The 18,321-nt window shown below is 61.1% G+C and overlaps 2 protein-coding genes, 1 long non-coding RNA gene and 1 other non-coding gene across 8 annotated transcripts in view; 1 reads left to right on the top strand and 3 right to left on the bottom strand.

Annotated features, from left to right (window-relative positions):
• Positions 1-39: 39 nt before the first annotated feature.
• LOC111828332 lies at positions 40-1,072 on the bottom strand. Its single transcript, XR_002832165.1, has 2 exons — positions 493-1,072; positions 40-274 (listed from the first exon to the last, which is right to left on the bottom strand). It is a non-coding gene; the product is annotated as an uncharacterized LOC111828332 (long non-coding RNA).
• LOC111828339 lies at positions 370-452 on the bottom strand. Its single transcript, XR_002832178.1, has one exon. It is a non-coding gene; the product is annotated as a small nucleolar RNA SNORD60 (small nucleolar RNA).
• TRAF7 (TNF receptor associated factor 7) lies at positions 1,068-15,781 on the top strand. 5 transcript variants are annotated; one of them, XM_014466285.2, is made up of 21 exons: positions 1,068-1,187; positions 5,015-5,133; positions 5,358-5,415; positions 7,179-7,270; positions 9,597-9,713; positions 10,186-10,278; positions 10,463-10,496; positions 11,110-11,293; positions 11,389-11,523; positions 12,237-12,454; positions 12,531-12,604; positions 12,819-12,867; positions 12,948-13,075; positions 13,259-13,341; positions 14,052-14,091; positions 14,212-14,328; positions 14,416-14,538; positions 14,713-14,832; positions 14,922-15,053; positions 15,134-15,316; positions 15,416-15,781. In XM_014466285.2, the coding sequence occupies exons 2-20, from the start codon at positions 5,053-5,055 to the stop codon at positions 15,287-15,289; spliced, it is 2,034 nt and encodes a 677-aa protein (XP_014321771.1). In that variant the 5' UTR covers positions 1,068-1,187; positions 5,015-5,052; the 3' UTR covers positions 15,290-15,316; positions 15,416-15,781. The 5 variants fall into 5 exon arrangements, with proteins under 5 accessions (XP_014321771.1, XP_006100970.1, XP_014321772.1 ...); XM_006100908.3 differs by having other exon boundaries at positions 15,134-15,253; XM_014466286.2 differs by having other exon boundaries at positions 11,389-11,517.
• A 971-nt stretch (positions 15,782-16,752) lies between these two features.
• The window catches only part of CASKIN1 (CASK interacting protein 1), an 11,143-nt gene continuing 9,574 nt past the window's right edge, over positions 16,753-18,321 (bottom strand). The window contains 2 exon segments of the mRNA XM_023764480.1: positions 16,753-17,688; positions 18,048-18,303. Of these exon segments, the coding sequence (XP_023620248.1) occupies positions 17,592-17,688; positions 18,048-18,303 (353 nt within the window). The 3' untranslated portion in view covers positions 16,753-17,591.

An 18,321-nucleotide genomic window follows, 5' to 3' on the forward strand; every position in this document is an offset into this window, starting at 1 on the left:
GGAGTCGTTTGGTGTGAAAAATAAAGACTCGTCACCCAATCAACTCATACCACTTTTGCTTTTATTGCTAAGCACTTCGGGCAGATGTGGACTGTTAGTCTCAAGTTAAGTCACAAAATGCCTTCCGCATGTCTGGGTTACATCTTGGAATGAAAGATGTATGAAAAGATCATTTGCTTCTCACAGTACTTCTCCAGCCTTACTTACCACCAGGTCCCCTGGACTGACTGACGCTGATTCACATTCAAGGTCTCCAACCAGCCCATCAACGGCACTGAAAGGCAAAGAGTGGCGAAGGTTAGACAGAAGCCCACTCTCCCCATCTGTCTTCACCCCCAGACCCACCCGCCAATGGCAGGTGGAGGCCCGAAGCCTCAGTCTTGCAAAATAATCAGACTGCACGTGCAGTTTTCATACGAGGTGTCAGAAATTAAAGCAACTCATCATAGGCTTTGGGCGACATCGGGAAAGCCAGGCCGGGCCCAGTCTCACCTGTGGGAAGCTGCAGGTCTGGAGGTTCGGACTTCCCCGCCGGAACTGGGGAGGTGAGCGCGGAAGGAACATGTGACAGTGCCGAGGACCACGACCCCGGGGCTATGCCGGCCTACGGGTTTGGGCGACCCCCTCAGCTTCACTCGGTGCTCAGGTCCTCTCCAAGCGTAGCACACGGAGGCAATGCTCTTCCGCCCTGAAGTTTATCCCAAAAGAGCGAGGACGGCTGAGGTTCAAGCTTTTATAGAAACTGCCCCACCTCGGCGATTGGGCAATCCCAGCGGAAGTACCATCCTCCACCCCCGCTGCTGATACGCTCCGCTGTCTACTCCTTGATTCCACCAATAGCGCCACAGCATTTCTTTTTGGGGCCATCCTCCCTTTTGAAGAGACTATTAAACCTGTGAGTGACGGATGCACAGAGCCAATCAGCCTCCTACCTGCTACATAGACTGATTCTTAAGTTGCCAATCCCGTCCCGCGACATCTGAGTCGCCGGAAGTCGTAGTTTCTGAAGAGTCGCTCTGGAGGCGGCTGCGCGGGCCTTGAGGGAGCCGGAGAACTACAAGTCCCGACGGCCTCCGCGCCTGAGCACTTCCGGCTCGCGCGTCCAGTCCCTTTCCAAGCCGGCGGCCGTGGGGGCACGATGAAGAGGGAGGGTGGCGCTGCCACTCCCGGGCGGCGGCGGCGGGCGGGTGAGTGTCCCCGCGGCGCGCCCGGCGGGGGGCTCACGCCCCGGAGCCGCACGGTGGGGCGGGTGCGGGTGCTTCGGGGTCGGCGAAGGGTTGAGCCTGGGGGGCGGGGCTGAGACGAAACGGGGTCTCCGCTCCTGTCCCTTTCTTTGACTGTCAGCTGGCCCATCGCGCGCTCCATTCTTTTTTCCTCTTCCTCTTTATTCATTCCTTCTTCCTGGGTTTATTGAGCGCCGCCGGTGTGCCCGGCACTGTTGTAGGCGCCGGAAGACCATGGAGAGCAGGATCCCAGTTCTCAGAGGCTCTTCTAGGGAAGGATTTCTTACCCCCGTCACTGTTGATACTCAGCGCCAATCATTCTCTGCTGTGCCTTTTAGAGTGTTGAGCCACATCCCTGCTCTCCACCCGGTAGATACCAGTAACCTTTCCCAACACCGTTGTGACAACCAGAAATGTCTTCCAGATGTTGTCAAACATCTCCTGGGGGACAAAATCCTCCCCTCTTGACAACCAGTGATCTAGAGAGGGCGTAGGGCTGATAATACAGACAAATTCATGGAGACTGTGGCAGGTGCTATGAAAGAAACAGGGCGCTGAGAGAGTACGGAAGGCTCCTGAAAGGTTTGGGGTGGGTTGGGGGACCTATAGAAAGCAGACTGCCCTGGAAGTTGCTTGAAGAGCATGCCGGGCAGAGGAAGCAAGATGTGCAAAGGCCTGGGGGTGCTCGAGGAGCTGCCTCATGGCAAGGCTTGGTCCCTAGTGGGGACCTGAATCTGGCCACCCCTCTGTCCCTGACTTCAGCATGGCCAGCCTGGGCCCCCCACTCCCCTGGCTACTAGCCACAGGACCCAATGGGCGGGAACTCCAGCTACACCGGATCCACAACCCCTCTGGGGGGCAGCAGATCATGGGCTCTCTCCAGGGATGGGCTGGGGAGAGGTTCCCAACTAGCTGGCCTGCCCTCCCATGCAGGCTGCTCAGAGAAGGGGTCTGGGGGGGGGCTTGCCTAAAGAGGGGCTAGAGCACTGCAGGTGGCTCTGTGGTTTCTTATGTCCATATCCAAGGGGCTCCCGGGATATGGACCTGGGTAGACAAAGATCCTTGGGCTCCTCCCCTGGGCTACCCTGAGGCCTCTGGAAACAGGCCGGGTGGAGGCTTGGAGGGAGCTGAGGGGAGGAAAGCCTTTCTCACCCTCCCCACCCTCACCCAGGGTTCCCTAGTCTGCTCAGCCCAAGGCTTTTCCCAGTTTGGCCGAGACCAGGCCTTCAGGCAATGAGGATTCTTGCTCTAGATACCACTTTCTGACAGCCCGAGAGCCTCAGGCTGACTATGGGGTGGGGAAGCGGTCTCCTGCCCTGGGGGTGGCAGAGGGCACATCCCCAGGACAGCTGGGCCCAGCATTCCCATAGCTGGGGTTTTGGCCTGCAGGGCCGGAAGACACCATAAGGGGAAGACTGTTATTGCAAAATGCAGTCCTTGGGGGACCGGGCTGAGAGCATCTTGCTCAATTCTGAGATGTTTAGCAAGCAGTCACTGTGTTCAGGGCTGGGCGGGGCATACTGATGAGGGGTGCTGGACTGCAGCACTGGGTCCCCCACCCCAGTCCCTGGCTGGGGCTGTATGCTGAACCCGTGTGAACCCGGAAACGGTTCCCTCCCTCCTTCCCTGGCTCAGCTTGACTGGTGGGCCAATCTTGTAGGTTCCTCACCAGGTTATGTGTCAGGGCTGTGGGCCTGGCCGCTATTGGCCTCCCGGGACTTTCCAGTGAGCCCCGCATGCCTTTCTGTTTACTTCATTTTATAGCGAGGGACAGCCAGCCGCCTGCTCTCCCAGACTGCACTTGGGCAGGCTGGACCCATAGGGGCTGGTGGGCTGGCCGTGGTCCCAGGGGGAATGCCTGCTGGTGTCCTGGCCCCGGACCTCAGGCACTGCTCACTGGAGCCATCGGCTGGCCTCTTGGCCCTGGGAGCTTGCAGTGGAGGGAGCAGATGGATTGTAAATGCAGGTCGATTCAGCTAGTGACCTCCCTGTGGGTCCACCCTCCTCTCTGCCCTGTGTTGCTGAGACATGAGTGAACCTTGGGTTTCCTGAGAAGGCGGAGCCTTTCCACCTGCTGGTTGAGTCCTGGAGCTCCTGCTTTGAGCTCTCTGGGCCTCACCCTGGCAAGGTGTTCTTACACAAAGCAGGGTGGCCCTCAAAACTTCCTTCTTAGCGTGGAGACCAGCAGCGGTGCTGGAGGTGAGGCTCCCGGACAGCCCATGGTCACACCTCTGCCTGAGAGCGTGGCACTGCCCACTCTCAGGAGACTCTGCCTGTCCCCAGAGGACAAGCCACTAGAGAGCCTGGTCTGTGGCACAGCAGGGGGAGCGGTGGACAGGCTTTGGCCAAACTCCCAGGACTCCCTATCTCACTGGACCCAAAGGGCATTCAGAACCCGGGGTAGGGGTAGTGCCTGGTGTCAGTGCCAACTTCAGGGTCCGAGAGCCTTCCCGAGGAGGACTGAGGCATGAAGGCTGGGAGGGTGGCATTGCAGGTGGCATTTGAAGAGGCAGATGGGGAGAGAGGGACAAGAAGACAGCAGGGATGGCAGGTAGCTCATGAGCACAGTGAGGGGACACAGGGCTCAGGAACCAGCCCCCTCCCTGAGACCCGCATGGAGAACCCCTGGGTAGACCCTAGGTCACATTGCATTGCCGGGGTGTGTAGGGAGGGAGACATTGCCAGATGGGCCAGGTCAGGAGGGCCTGATGGAGAAAATGACAGAACCAGTTGGACTGTGCAGTTGCCCTCCATGCTGTACTCACCTCACAGTGTGTCTCCCACCTTCTCCCACAGTGTGGGGGGCTCAGCAGCCTCCCACTGGGAGCAGAATGAGTCTGGCCTCCCTCCCCATGGGGAGCCCAGCTTCAAGCCTGGGCCTGTGGCTCAACACAACCGGCTCTATCCCAGTGGGGGCAGGTGGGGTTCCTGGCTACAGACTGCTGTGTGTCATGGCGGTAGGAAGACCACTGGAAGGGCACCTGCTGATTGGACCACTGGAGGGTGGGCGCCGGCCGGCAGTAGAGCAGTCTTGCGGCTGTCATCAGTATCTCTGATCTTCCCTCTTCTACAGGATACCCGGGCCTGGCTGGTGCTCCTGGGCCACTCTAGTCCCTCTCTTCTGGGGGGTGGGATCGTTGGGGTCCTGGGAGGGTTCACACTTTGCCTTCTCCCTGCCTCCAACCCCTGAGATTGGAGTCACCCAGTTGGGGGGCAAGAGGGTGTCCTTTGTTTCCAGGGTGAAGAGTTGGCTCCTCTCTCGGTCCCTCCCCGCCCCTGCCCAGAAGGGCTTTCTTTATGTGATGAGGCTTGTGAGGAGCTGGGCTCCAGGCACAGCACCCAATAGGTCCTCTGGGGCATGGCCAGTGTCTCTGCCATTGTGGCAGGGGCTCGGCATGTAACCCGGTCACTGTGTGCCCAGCCTTGGCCCCAGGGACATTTGGCCCTCAGTCCCGGAGGAGCAGACAGAGCTTGGGTGGGGCTCTCCACCTCTGGGTTGAAGCTGGTGGGCATTTCCGAAGGGTTAAGCCTTAAAGGAGAGTAAAACGGAGTGCCCGTTGCCTGCCTGCACCCAGGGCCTCCTCCCTGCCTCAGGCCTGTCACACCTGGGACGGGAGGGAGGGAAGGAAGGAGCTGCCCGGATGGACTGCCCTTGCTGGTATTGGCGATGGAGAAAGGTGGAGGCGTGCCCTGTGGTGACTGGTCAGAGCAGGCTGCTGTGTGGAGCAGCCCTGGCCAGCTGACGGGGTCGGCCACCGTCTCTAAAGCCCCTCTGTGTGCTCCCCCCACAGGAGACGCTGCCCGAGGACCCTAGATGCCTCTCTAGAGCATGAGCTTGGGCAAAAGCGCCTGGTACAACCGCTTCTCTGGGGGACCTGCCAATCTTCCCACCCCAGACGTCGGCTCCGGGGTAAGGGACACCCCATGAGTAAGGGTCTGCTTTTTGTGTACCCCCCATAGGTCCGGGGTTCCCCCAGTAGAGCTTCCAGAGCAGTCTGCTCCCCACGTGGAGGTCCGGTGGGCAGGCTGTGATGTGTGTGTGGGTGGTGTGTTAGTGTGAAAGCATGTCATTGCATGTCCACGTGTGTCCATGTTCTCTCTGGAGTCCACGAGTCTCATCAGTTCTCTTTCCAGACCAGAATGGAAACGACCTTCGGGCCCGCCTTTTCAGCTGTCACCACTATCACCAAAGGTGAGCCCGTGAGGCCGGGCCAGCCCAGCGAGGCAGAACCTGGGCCCCCTGTGGGGCTCTTCCTAGTGTGGTGGGGTGGGGAGTGGGAGCTGGCAGCTTGGTTCAGCCCCCACCCACCCCCGGGGCAGGAGTCTGACTTTTGCTCCCTGTGGCCCTGCTCTTGCCGCTGTGTCCTTTGCCCCGCCCCGCCCCCTGGCCTCCCCTTGCTCCTTCTTTCTGGTGCCTTGCTCATCACCTGCCGAGGGAGGGCTGTCCCAACTTCCCCGGCACCCCATGCACACCTGTGCCTTGTCACAGTGACCCCCGCTCATGCCTGCCCCAGGCCCCTAGCAGGCACGGGTAGGGAGAAGAAGTGCTCATGGGTCCTTTCTCAAGTCCGATCCCACAGCCAGTGTGTTCGAGGAGGTCGTGGACATGAGGGTACGGCTCCCTTCCCAAAGTCACGAGGGTGGTGGGCCCCTCCTGTCAGGCCCTCGGCCCCTCGTAGGAGCACACTAGCTGCTACTTGGTTTTCTAATTGCTTTTCCCTGGTTTCCTTTGATCATGTGGCAGTGTGGTCATAGGGCCACTGCATACACCTGCTCACACCAGCGCCTCTTCATCACTGGACATCCTCAGGGGCTCTGGAAGAGCCCTCTTTTCTCCTTAGACATGTTTTCCTGAGGGAGAAAAATAAACCTCACCTCTAACTTCATCACCCAAGTAATTTCCTTAATCCCCCATCTACCTGTGGAGATGGCACAGCCTTGTCACAGCAGTTGAAAGCTCCCCGGCTGTGAACGACAGGCCCACCTTGCCCTTCCTTCCCACCCAGCAACCCACTCGGCGGCAGGGATGGGTCAGAGCTGGGCATGACCAGTGGCCTTGTCCGGCCCCTCTCATTGCAGACGGGGGAGGCCCAGTCACAGGGCAGCCTATCGAAGCCAGAATCATAAACCCAGGCCTTTAGCGCTGGTGGTTGTGACATCTGGGCCCAGCTGGGGCCTGAGGCCAGTGGCAGCCATTCCTAGGCTCTGGCTGCCGCCTGCAGGGCTATGAGGGAGGCCCCTGACCAGTGCCTTCTTAGGGCAGCCAGGGTGACGGGCAGCAGGAGGAGGGCGAGAGCTTACAGCTGCTTCCCTGGAGGAAGCAAGAAGGCTGGTGGGCAGTTCCGGGTTGTGGTGGAGCCAGGGGAGGAGGTGGGAAAGGAGCTGCCGTCTTGGCCTCTCCATATGCCAGCTGAGGAGTTTCAGACCTCTTTACGCCTCAGTTTCCTCTATGGACTGAGGCTGTCTGATAACCCACTCGGCTGCGTTACCTCAAGGGTCAGAAAGACGCCATCCCAGCTCCTACCGTTGACCCTCGGTGTAATCACTCAGGTGTTGACCTCAAGCCTCAGCTGGGCAAAGTGGCCCCAGGGCCGGCTGGGTGCTGGGAGCTGGTGGTAGAGCCTGAGAGAAGACCCGTCCACCATCACCCCCAGCCTGCCTGGGAGCCGCAGGCTGATTAGACCTGGAGAGCCGCCTGAGCCGGTGCCCTCCCCGCCTGCCTGGCACTGAGGAGGGCTGAGAGCTAGTGATGGTCCACAGAGCAGGCCGGGGCTCTCACGGAAGGCACAGGGCCATTTCATGCTGAGCCCTGTATACTTCCCGTTGCCCCCCAGCCCAGCCCTAGCCAAGTTGCCCTCAAATCCAGGAGGAGGCAGTGGGAGCCAGCGTGGGCACGATAAGTCAGGCCTCCCTCTGGCCCACACTCATGGCATCCTGGCCCTCTTTTCTTGGCAGCGGATGGCACCAGCACATACAAACAGCACCGCAGGACGCCCTCCTCCTCCAGCACCCTGGCCTACTCCCCTCGGGATGAGGAGGACAGCATGGTAGGTCTGGGTCTCACTCATCCCTCCCACCTCCCACCAAGCCTTCCCTCCCGGGCAGGATCCCAGGAGAAGCTGAAGGTGGGATGCTCAGCCTCCAGAAGCCCTTAGGTAGCTACAGTCCATAGTGGGAAGTGAGCTGGGGGGACAGAGGGCTAGGCTAGCACGTGTGGACCCCTGAGACCTGAGCACCAGGCTGGATTCATGGAGAGGCAGCCGCCGGGGACTGCTGGACCAGGGGTGTGGTGTGTTTGGCTCCATCATGAATGGGTAGGAGCCACAGAACGTTCAGTCTGATCCCCATTTTTTAAGCCCCTGAGCTGCCCAAGTGGAGGATGAGGGGTGGGTTGCCAGGTAGAGGCAGGAGCCTGAGAAGGGCTCCTGATGACGGAGATGGGCCCCAGCACATGGGGAAAGGAAGACAGGGTCAGCAGAGGGGGCCTGCAAGGCCCGTGCTGACTGCGGGGAAGCCAGAGAGTCCCCTACTGCTGGTCTGCAGAGTGAGCAAAGGGTTCAAGGCAGAGCGCACCTGCTGTCGGTGCCCAGGCCATGTGGCTGGGATCATCGTGGACACGCCCTCCTGTCTGTCCACTGACACTTGTTGCTGGGCTCTGGACCTGCTTGGGGAAGCAAGGACTGGTTCAGCTGGAGGGGGGGTGGGGGGACACGAACATGCTGTAGCCCTCTTGCCACTGGCCTGACCTGTGCCCTGCTTTCTGCTTCCCCTTGGCGGTGGCCCCTGACAGACCCTCCTGGTTCCCCCACCCTCCCGGCCTCTCACGCTGAGCTGCCAGGCCTTTGTTCCCTATGTGATGGGAAGAAGAGAGTTTTATATTACATGAACAAGCACACTTGTGTGCCAGGCACTGCACTAGGCCTTCATAAGGACAAGTCACACAACGTGCTCCACTCCCCCCAGTTCTTCCTGCCTCCGTCTGCACAACCCCTGACTGGCCCACGCGAGTGTGGCTGGGATCAGAAAGCCTACCCTCCCATCCAGGCCTCCAAGGAAGCAAATTTCCTGTGTGTGTGGTTGTGATCTTGGCTCGAAAGAGGTGGAAATGTGCGCTGAGGGCCCTGAGGCCATGGCCCCCTGGGCACCTTCTCTGTTGGCTGCTGGGCCCCCGCAGGCTGCCCCTCCACTTCCCTGGGTGGTTGACAGTGTCGGCCCCTCCCTCAGGAGGGCAGGCAGGCAGTGGAGAGCGGAGCCAGGCCGGGCCTGGCTTGCTTGGCTCCGCTCCTGTCTGGACCTGCTCTTGCTTTTTGGTTTCCATGCTGCCCATGGGGACGGTTTGACTCACTTCCTCTGACTTTCCCCTGGTTTCTCATGTGGCGTTTCCAAGCAAACTCGCCACTTGGGATGCTGTGAAGGGAGGTGGGCACAGCACTGGTGAGGGAGGTGCTTCTGTGGGCACACCAGGGGCACGGGTGTCTGCTGCCCTCACTTGGGAAAGCCGGCTCCTGGAACTGTCCCGGCCTCTGTGAAGAGCGGGCAGCACCTGGCCAAGCCTCCCTCTGCCCCTGGTGGGTCCAACGCACGGCTGGTGGGGAGGGGTTGGTTCCAACAGCTCCCACACCCACAGAGGCTCAGAGGCAACTGGGCCCCAGAGCTGCCAGGACGGGGAGGGGCCTGTGGAGGCAGAAGGTTTGTGGCTCATGAATGAGGCTTCTCAGCATGAGAGGAGGAGTGTGGGAGCAATGGCTCTTGGAGGATCTCTTCTGAGGGTTCCAGGCCTGGAGGGGAGGAAGGGATAGCCCCCACCCCAGGATTCCCCCAAATCCTCACCTTTGGTGGCTCTGGCAGAGGCCGGCACCGGTGGCCATCTCTCCTGCACTCGGAAGGCTGGCCAGGGTTTTAGGATGTCCAGCCTTCCCTTGGAGCCTCACTTGCCTGCCCCAGTGTCCCCGGCCAGGGAGGCCAGGCGGACCTGGAGCCTCTTCCGGCCAGCCTTCCATTCCCTTCGCTCCAGCAGTCCAGGGCTGCCGCTGCCTTGGGATTGGCTGCTGGAGATGCCCCCTCTGCAGCCCACATTCCCTCACGGGAAGCAGGAAGCAGGGCTAGCGTGTCCTCGCAGAATTGAATAGCAGGAAGTCTCTCCATTTACACAAAGAAAGTTGGCAGACGTGAGTGGGCGGCCCAACAGGGCCTGGGCCGCTGGGCAGGAGGGGGCCTGGGCATTGCACTGGCTCCCTGTACACACACACAGTCCCTGCAGCCTGAGTGAGCACCCACTAGGATGGTGTGGCCCTGGGGGCCCCACTGCCCTCAGTGTACACAGGGGCTGGGCCCCGCCCTCCTGGCTGACGGGTGTCCGTCTCCATGCTGCAGCCCCCCATCAGCACCCCACGCCGCTCGGACTCTGCCATCTCCGTCCGCTCCCTGCACTCCGAGTCCAGCATGTCCCTGCGCTCCACGTTCTCACTGCCTGAGGAGGAGGAGGAGCCGGTAGGTGTGGTGGTCACGGGGTGGGCTCAGTGCCGATGGTCCCCAAGGACCCTTACTGTCCTGTGGCCGTGGTCAGGGGGCACTTTCCCCTTAGGCACAATGAGGGGGTGATAGGGCCTCGTCAGAGCCCTCCAGCTTGTCTGATCCACATCAAGAACCCCAGGCCAGGTCCCCAAACCCAGGGGCTGCCCAGGGACCAGCTTCAGGAACCCATGTGGGGCCCTTTCTTGTTGCCATCCCAGGTAGCGGGTAGGGGCTGGCAGGCCGAGGACACGGCTGGAGGAGTCCTCCCTGCTTGGCCACCCTCAAGTTCAGGTCTAGCCCTTGGCCTTAGCAGGCTCCTCTTGGGACACTCCCCAGCTATGGTGCCTCTACCCTGAGAGGGCAGCCCAGGCCTGTGGTGGGGGGGCTGGGTTCCCCGACCCGTGTCAGCACCCCGGGGCCTGCCCTCACCTGCCTTCCCTGGTTCTAGGAGCCACTGGTGTTTGCCGAGCAGCTCTCGGTGAAGCTGTGCTGCCAGCTGTGCTGCAGTGTGTTCAAGGACCCCGTGATCACCACCTGTGGGGTGAGGCTGCCTGTCCCCTCCCTGACCTGTGCACCACCTCGGGGCTGGGTGGGCTGCCAGCCCATCCATTGGAACCTGGGCCTTGGTCACAGGCCTGGTCTGGCTGCCCAGCAGGTGCCCTCTGCAGGGGCACGGGGTGGGGGTGACTACGGCCATGCCCCAACTCTACCCATTGTTTCCACAGCATACATTCTGTCGAAGATGTGCCTTGAAGTCAGGTAGGGCCCTTTCAGGCCCAGGCCTGGCCACCTTGTTCCCCAACTGGAGGAGGGCCCCTCGAGGGAGGTCCCAGCCCAGCTCTAGCACTGACGGTGCCCCTGGTTGCATGGCAGCTTCTCCCTGGCCCTGCACAAAGCGTCTCTGCTGTGGGTGGCGGCGGCCCCTGGCTGCACTCGGGCCAGGCTCAAGGCGTTGACCAGCAGAGCAGTAAGGGCTCTGCACCCGCTCTCCCTGGTGGAGGCCGCCCTCACTGTCAAGGCTGCTGCCTCGCAGTCTCCAACTTGAGTAGCATCCGGGCATCCCTGCTGGGCCCAGGGCTGGGTTCCCTCCTGCTCTGCCTCCAGTCCTCTTGGCCCTGTCTCGCACTCTCTGGTCAGCTGAGAGGCCTTCACTCACCCAGTGGGCATTTTTGGTGACCCCCTTCCTGTTCTGGGCACCTCAGAAGGGCAGGTAGATGGGTAGATCAAGCCCCCAACAGGCTCAACCCACCAGCAGGGGGAGCAGGTTCCAAGCCACTCCCCCCTGCAAAGCCTGGCCACAGTGGCCTGGGCAGAGCTTCCAGGGGAGGGGCTGGCTGGGCGGGGCATGGGGTCAGCATGTCCTCCCCTCCAGAGAAGTGTCCTGTGGACAACGCCAAGCTGACGGTGGTGGTGAACAACATCGCCGTGGCCGAGCAGATCGGGGAGCTCTCCATCCACTGCAAGCATGGCTGTCGGGCAGTGGGGGTCGGGAAGCCCACTGTCTTTGAGGTGGACCCCCGAGGGTGCCCCTTCACCATTAAGCTCAGTGCCCGGAAGTAAGTGCCCCCATTGGCCCCCAGCTCCCCACCGGTCAGGGTGCTAAAAATGGTGCCTCTGGGGACTCAACTGTTCTGTGTCTTATCTCCCACAGGGACCACGAGAGCAGCTGTGACTACAGGCCTGTGCGGTGCCCCAACAACCCCAACTGCCCGCCCCTTCTCAAGATGAACCTGGAGGCCCACCTCAAGGAGTGCGAGCACATCAAGTGTCCCCACTCCAAGTACGGGTGAGTGGGCGGGGGTGGGCTCAAGGGGGCCGTCCTCGGGCAGGGGCGGGTGGGCAGGAGGGTGGGTGGGCCTGGGCTGGCATTCACAGTCTCTCCTTCAGCAAACCTTTGTTGAGATCCACCTGTGTGCCGGGGCACTGGGGAGACAGCCAGGGTCCCTGGGGAGATGGACCTTAGCGGAGCCACACCGTCGACTATGTAATTACAAACGGAGGTACAGGTGCTTGGAAGGAGAGATCAAAGTCCCATGGGAACACAGGGGTCAGCATTTGGGGAGTGGGGGGTGGTCAGGGAAGGGGTGAGATGAGCGCTAACCTATGTGTGGGCATAAGCCAGGCAAAGACCAGGGCAAGGGCTTCCAACAGCTGGACCAGCAGGGGTGGACTTGAACACATGGCCAGAGCTGAGAGCAGAGGGGAGGTGGAGGGGAAAGAGGCACGCTGCTGAGGGGTGTGGAGGAGCCCTTTAGCAGCTGTGAGCAGGAGTAGAGTGATTGGATATTCCTTGCATAGCGGAATGCTGGGTGCTGGGTGCTGATGGGAGCAGGAGAGATGGGCGGGCATGCACGTGTGGAGAGGATGGTGGCCCATCTGGGGTTCAGTGGGCACAAAAGTGAGATTCAAGAGAGATTTTTAGGGTTGGGGAGGCTGAGGGGAGGGTCCTAATGGGTGGGCAGGTGAGCAAAGGGGCAGGCAGCCATCCTGTCCCTCCAGGTGCACGTTCATCGGGAATCAGGACACGTATGAGACGCACCTGGAGACCTGCCGCTTCGAGGGCCTGAAGGAGTTCCTCCAGCAGACGGATGACCGCTTCCACGAGATGCACGTGGCCCTGGCCCAGAAGGACCAGGAGATCGCCTTCCTGCGCTCCATGCTGGGCAAGCTCTCCGAGAAGATTGACCAGCTGGAGAAGAGCCTGGAGCTCAAGTTTGGTGAGAGCCCAGCCCAGAAGGGATGGGGGTGCAGCTCCTTCTCCTGGTCCCTGACACCCTCTGCCCTGCCGCCCAGATGTCCTGGATGAAAACCAGAGCAAGCTGAGCGAGGACCTCATGGAGTTCCGGAGGGATGCATCCATGTTGAACGTGAGTGGGCGAGAGACAGGAAGGTTGGGTGGTGTGGGGGACACAGGACTATCCCTCTGATTGGGCCCCAACAGGAGGCTTGCCCTGCTCAGGATTAGGTGTCTGGTGTGGGGAGGGCAGCTGCTGCTCCTGTCCTGTACCAGCCAAGCTCAGGCTGGCGGGCAGGGGTACTGTGGAGCCACAGCCACCATGCCCTCCACTCTTGGCCTTGCAGGATGAACTGTCCCACATCAATGCACGGCTGAACATGGGCATCCTAGGATGTGAGTATGGGCCCGCTGCTGCTCCCACCACTGTCCCCAAGGCCTCCCCGTGTCTCTCACAGCTACTCCTGTCTCTGCAGCCTATGACCCGCAGCAGATCTTCAAGTGCAAAGGAACCTTTGTGGGCCACCAGGGCCCTGTCTGGTGTCTCTGTGTCTACTCCATGGGGGACCTGCTCTTCAGTGGCTCTTCTGACAAGACCATCAAGGTGGGTGGGATCCTGCCTGGGTGGGCTCTGTAGCCTGGCAGGTGAAGGGTGGGTACTGGCCGTGGGCGGGTCTTCCTCTTATAGGCGGGGCTTTCTGAGGATGGCTTGCTTCCTCATTCCCACCATGCCACCCCTGGCACCTGGCTGATCTTGTGGGACCCACCTTGACCCTGGTCTCTGCAGGTGTGGGACACGTGTACTACCTACAAGTGTCAGAAGACACTGGAGGGCCATGATGGCATTGTGCTGGCACTCTGCATCCAGGGGTGAGTGTACGTGTGTACCCACTGTCCACGGGCCCACATGGAGCTGGGGACACGAGACCCCATGCTACTGCCCCATGGATGGTGAGCTCAAGCCTGTATAGCCCACATGTGGTTGCCTCTCCTGTGAGGCACTCGTGACCTTGAGCAAGGTGGCATCTCGGTGGTAATCTCTGACGATGTGCATTCACAAAGCATAGCCCTGGCCCTGGGTGCCTCAGGCAGCTGGAGGACAGAGGTGGGACCTCATAGAGTGGAGGCAGGAGCTCAGCTGTCTCTGGCATGGGCACAGCTCGGGGACAGGACCACACAACAGCTGGCTCAGCCACCTCCATGCTCCCAGGGTGGCCCTTTCTAGACCTTCCCTTCTGTCTCGGGTAATGAGGTTTTGTATTTGGGCATGAGTAAGGGCGGGGGGCTGGGGGGTGGGGCGGGGATTCTCAATCACAAGAAGTAGCAGCTTAACTGCCAGCAGTGCTAACTGGGTAATTACCTCCCAGCTCGGCACTTGCCAGGCAGGCACCAGGATTTGGGCCTCCACTTCCAGCATCCCTCACTGAGACCGAAACACTAAGACTGGGCCCAAGGAAGCGGCAGTGGCCTTAGCATTGCCCAAGCTGCTGATGCCTGGTGGCCAGTGCTACCTTGGCCTGCAGGACAGTGTCAGTGAGGACAGTGCCTTCTGCCCTGACACCTTAGCTTTGCCTCCCCAGGTGCAAGCTCTACAGCGGCTCCGCAGACTGCACTATCATTGTGAGTAGGGCCCGTGGGGGGGCCAGGCCCTGTATTGGTATCTGGGAGTCCCAGGCACACGGGGGCCTGGGCTCAGGGCAGCAGGGCTGGTGCTGAGGCTCCTGTCCTTCCACCCACCAGGTGTGGGATATCCAGAACCTGCAGAAGGTGAACACGATCCGGGCCCATGACAACCCGGTATGCACGCTGGTCTCCTCTCACAACATGCTCTTCAGTGGTTCCCTGAAGGCCATCAAGGTCAGGCAAGGCAGTGTGTGTGCGTGTGCCAGGCATTGGGGTGCCGGGTGCCTGGCCACCCAGCCCATGCTGACAACGTTCTCACAGGTCTGGGACATTGTGGGCACTGAGCTGAAGCTGAAGAAGGAGCTAACAGGCCTAAACCACTGGGTGCGGGCCCTGGTGGCTGCCCAGAGCTACCTGTACAGTGGCTCCTACCAGACAATCAAGGTACCCCTTTGCCACCTTCCTGGTGGCAGGGCCCCTCCCTGTACCAGCACTGCCCTGCCCCCTTCCCACTGGGACAGGGAGACCCTCACACACAACCTGGGTGGTGGGTGGGCTGCCCACATCTGAAGCCCCAGAGACCCTGGCCTAGGACCAAGTGTTCTGCGCTTCCCATAGATCTGGGATATCCGGACCCTCGACTGCATCCATGTCCTACAGACATCTGGTGGCAGTGTGTACTCTATCGCCGTGACGAATCACCACATTGTCTGTGGCACCTACGAGAACCTCATCCACGTAAGGGTGGACACCTAGGGGCAAGGCCTGGCTCTGGGCCCCTGTCCTCTCCCATCTGTGTCTCTGACCTGCCTGTGCCATCACTCCAGGTGTGGGACATCGAGTCCAAGGAGCAGGTTCGGACCCTGACAGGCCACGTCGGCACCGTGTATGCCCTGGCGGTCATCTCGACACCAGACCAGACCAAAGTCTTCAGCGCATCCTATGATCGGTCTCTCAGGGTCCGTGCTGGCCTGGTGACAGTGGGAGGCTCAGGGTGGGTAGCCTGGCCTGGCAGTCCTCATGTCTTATGTGCCCCCAGGTCTGGAGTATGGACAACATGATCTGCACACAGACCCTGCTGCGTCACCAGGGCAGTGTAACTGCACTGGCCGTGTCCCGGGGCCGGCTCTTCTCAGGGGCTGTGGACAGCACTGTGAAGGTCAGAGCCTTGGCTGGGGCCATCCAAAGGGGCTGACTGCACCTGGAGAGCAGGGTGTTGGGGGTGAGGAGCCAGCAGCCCCGGGCAGGTGACAGTGGAGAGCAGGTGGTGTTGGGGCAGGATGGCCAGAGGGGCACCTGAAACAGAGCCCTTCCTCTACAGGTTTGGACTTGCTGACAGAATCCAGGCCAGATCTCGGCTTCTTCTGGGCCCACCCTAGGCCTGTCTAAGCCAGGCTGGTCTCGGGGTCTCTGCCTGCCCATATGGGGATAGGCGGGCAGGCTCACCTGGCCAGGCACTGTCCTGATCCTGCACCCGGCGAGTCTCCCTCTGTCTGGCTCTGTCGTCATTGCTGCCAGGACAGTGCCCAGACCCTCTCTCTACACTCCAGGTATAATGCTTGCCCGGTCCACCCTCCATCCCCATTCCTGATGGACTACAGGACTTTTTTACTCACCTTTTCTATTGTTTTTAGACTGTACATAGATTTGATTACTCCTGATTGAAATAAAAGCTGCACAGACTGTGGCTGTGAGTAGGGATGGTCCTGGGGTGAGGGAGAGGCTGCCAAGAACACTGGTGTGCCCAGGCACCAGCAGCCAGTGGGAGGACGCTGGGAGGGGTCACAAAAAGCGTTCCTATTGTCTGTTGACCCCAGGATGTAGCCCTGTCAGTTGACTTCCCCTCCTTGCCTTGGACAGGCCAACCCTCCCCTCGCCCCACCCCCCTCAGCACCACCACCACCATTCTCCCAACACACACCACCAAACAGTGAGCCAGGCCGTTTTCTGCTGTTTATTGACAGCCAAGAGTACCGCCCTGCCCAGACCCCCCTCCCGACCTGCCGGAGCCCCCGCCTTGGCCACCCGCTAAGGAGAGGTCAGGTGGACGACCAGGTAAATCCACTAGGGGAAGCGCCACCACATGACAGCTGAAAGGGCCTCACGTTCCTAGATGCCACCTTGGCCAATCCCCTCCGCCCACCTGCATCACAATTGCTGGTTTTTGGCATTTTTAATTTTTTTTTTTTAAGAAATGTCAAAGTTGTGTCCAACACACGTGGGTCAGCAAACACAATAGAGGAGGCTGGTCAGTACTTTTTTGGAGGGGGCGAGGGGAGAGAGGCGAGAACAACCACACGACACAGCCTTGGACCACGAGCAGAAGCATCCGTGGGAATTCAGATGGGGGTGGGCTGGCTGCCTGCTCGGAGCCTGGGGAGGGAGTCAGGCACACCTTCACACGCGCCACGCCTGGCATGCACGCCCTGCACCCACTGCTGTCATCCGGCCGACCACCACTTCACGCTGTGCACGTAGCTTCCCCCAAACCCAGGCAGACCGTCACAGCAGCATCCCCCAGAGAGGAGGGAGCCCTCCCCGCCATCTCCACGGCATGGAGGACACAGCCCAGCAGCAAGGCACATCCTTCGAGTTCTTCAGACACAGAGAAGTTAAGAGAGAGCAGAGGGAGGCCCTGGTGGAGCACAGACCCCAGCCTACTGTGTGCGCTACTGGCCCAGGGGTCTGGCCACTCCTGGGTAGAGGGAAAGGACAGACAGTGGCCAGGGCCCGGAGCAGCTTTTGTCTCGAGCGAGACTCCAGTGTCCTTGCAGTTGGTAAATGGTTTTCTATAGAATCAATAATATTTTTTCTTTCTTTAAATATATATTCGTTAAAGTTATACCTTTTTGTTTCTCTAGGGAAATCTGCCTCAGCTTATTCCCAATAAATTAATACTCTCAATAGCTTATATTCTGTGGGGTAGAGTAGGGCAGGGGTCCTGACCCCAGCCCCTTGTGCTGTGCCAGAGCAGCTGGCAGAGGTCCCCAGTGGGCAGTTCTGTGCTGGGCATAGGCCTGTGCTCTGCCACTGATTGGGGAGGGGGCTACAGTGGCTGCCCCCCCTCCCACTACCTCCCAAGGTGGGCCCAACGTGGATTCAGGGCAGGGGTGCCAGGGGCTGCCCCTTCTCTACACACTGGGCAGAGCCCGGTGGTGGGTGGGCAGGTAGCCCAGCAGTTATTGCACAGGGAGCAGCAGACAGGGACAGGCACCCACAGAGCAGCAGCATCTGTCCAGAGCCCTTGGGTCCCTAGGCCAGGCAGTCTTCCACGCTCGGCATCTTGCCTGGGCCCAGGGGGCAGGAGTTGTGCTTGTGCAGGGACAGGGCAGCACGACCCGCCCCCGCCTCACGGCCCTGGCAGGCTGTCCCCTGCACCCCGTCCCCCTCGGCCGCCCACCATGCCCACGTGCGCTGCGCCCAGAAGTGCCCATCCTGAGGTAAAGGTCAGTGTGCAGCTAGAGCCCAGGCAGCTGGTGGGCCCAACGTGTGCCACATCATTCCAGCATGGCGTCCAGCTGGTCCGCCAGGTCATCAAACATGCTGCCGATGTCGTCCAGGATGCTGCCCGTGCTCTTCTCCGAGGCAGAGGGGCTGGGATGGGCGCAGTGTGAGAAGAGGGGGGGCAAGGTGGGGTCGGGGCAAAAGGCCGTGCCCCCTCCCTACATAGACCACGCCTCCCACTCAAGTCAGCATTGCATGGCGGGGCCACGCCCCACGGCCTCTGACACCCCCCCCCCCACCCCCCCTATTTCAGCGGATTAAATGACAAGGTGGCGTGCAAGCCCCGCCCACGCCGGGCCACGCCCCGCCGGGTAAGGTGTCCGAGACCACGCCCTCAAGGCATTGGTTACGCCCCCCCTGCACATCTCAGCCCCAGCCCGTCCACTACACCTTCACTAACCCGAGAGGCGCCCAGATGCCCACGCCCAACCGGACCCCGCCCCACCTACCGCTGGCCCTGAGCGTCCTCCTGCCGGATCTTTTCTTCTACTGCCTGCAGCGCCGCCGCCAAGCACGCGCTCGTCTCCTCCAGCTTCTGCTGGGCGCTGTCCCCCAGCGAGGTGCCCTCGGGTGCCGCAGGGGGCCCGGAGGCCGCGGCTGCAGCGGCCGCGACCGCAGCGGCGCGCGGCGGCTTGGCGGGCACGTGCAGCGCGGGCGCGCTCGGAGACTTGGGGGGCTGCCGCCCAGGAAGGGGCGTGTTGGCTGCTGGGAGAGGAAGCGGGC

Source organism: Myotis lucifugus, unplaced genomic scaffold (genome assembly GCF_000147115.1).
Source record: "Myotis lucifugus unplaced genomic scaffold, Myoluc2.0 scaffold_332, whole genome shotgun sequence".
NCBI lineage: Eukaryota > Metazoa > Chordata > Mammalia > Chiroptera > Vespertilionidae > Myotis > Myotis lucifugus.

Excerpts from the sequence above, each read along its gene's own strand:
- TRAF7 (XM_014466285.2), top strand. The coding sequence starts at position 5,053 with ATGAGCTTGGGCAAAAGCGCCTGGTACAACCGCTTCTCTGGGGGACCT. Across the intron at positions 5,134-5,357 it reads CCCCAGACGTCGGCTCCGGG|ACCAGAATGGAAACGACCTT; the intron begins GTAAGGGACACC and ends TTCTCTTTCCAG. Across the intron at positions 15,054-15,133 it reads CCTATGATCGGTCTCTCAGG|GTCTGGAGTATGGACAACAT; the intron begins GTCCGTGCTGGC and ends ATGTGCCCCCAG.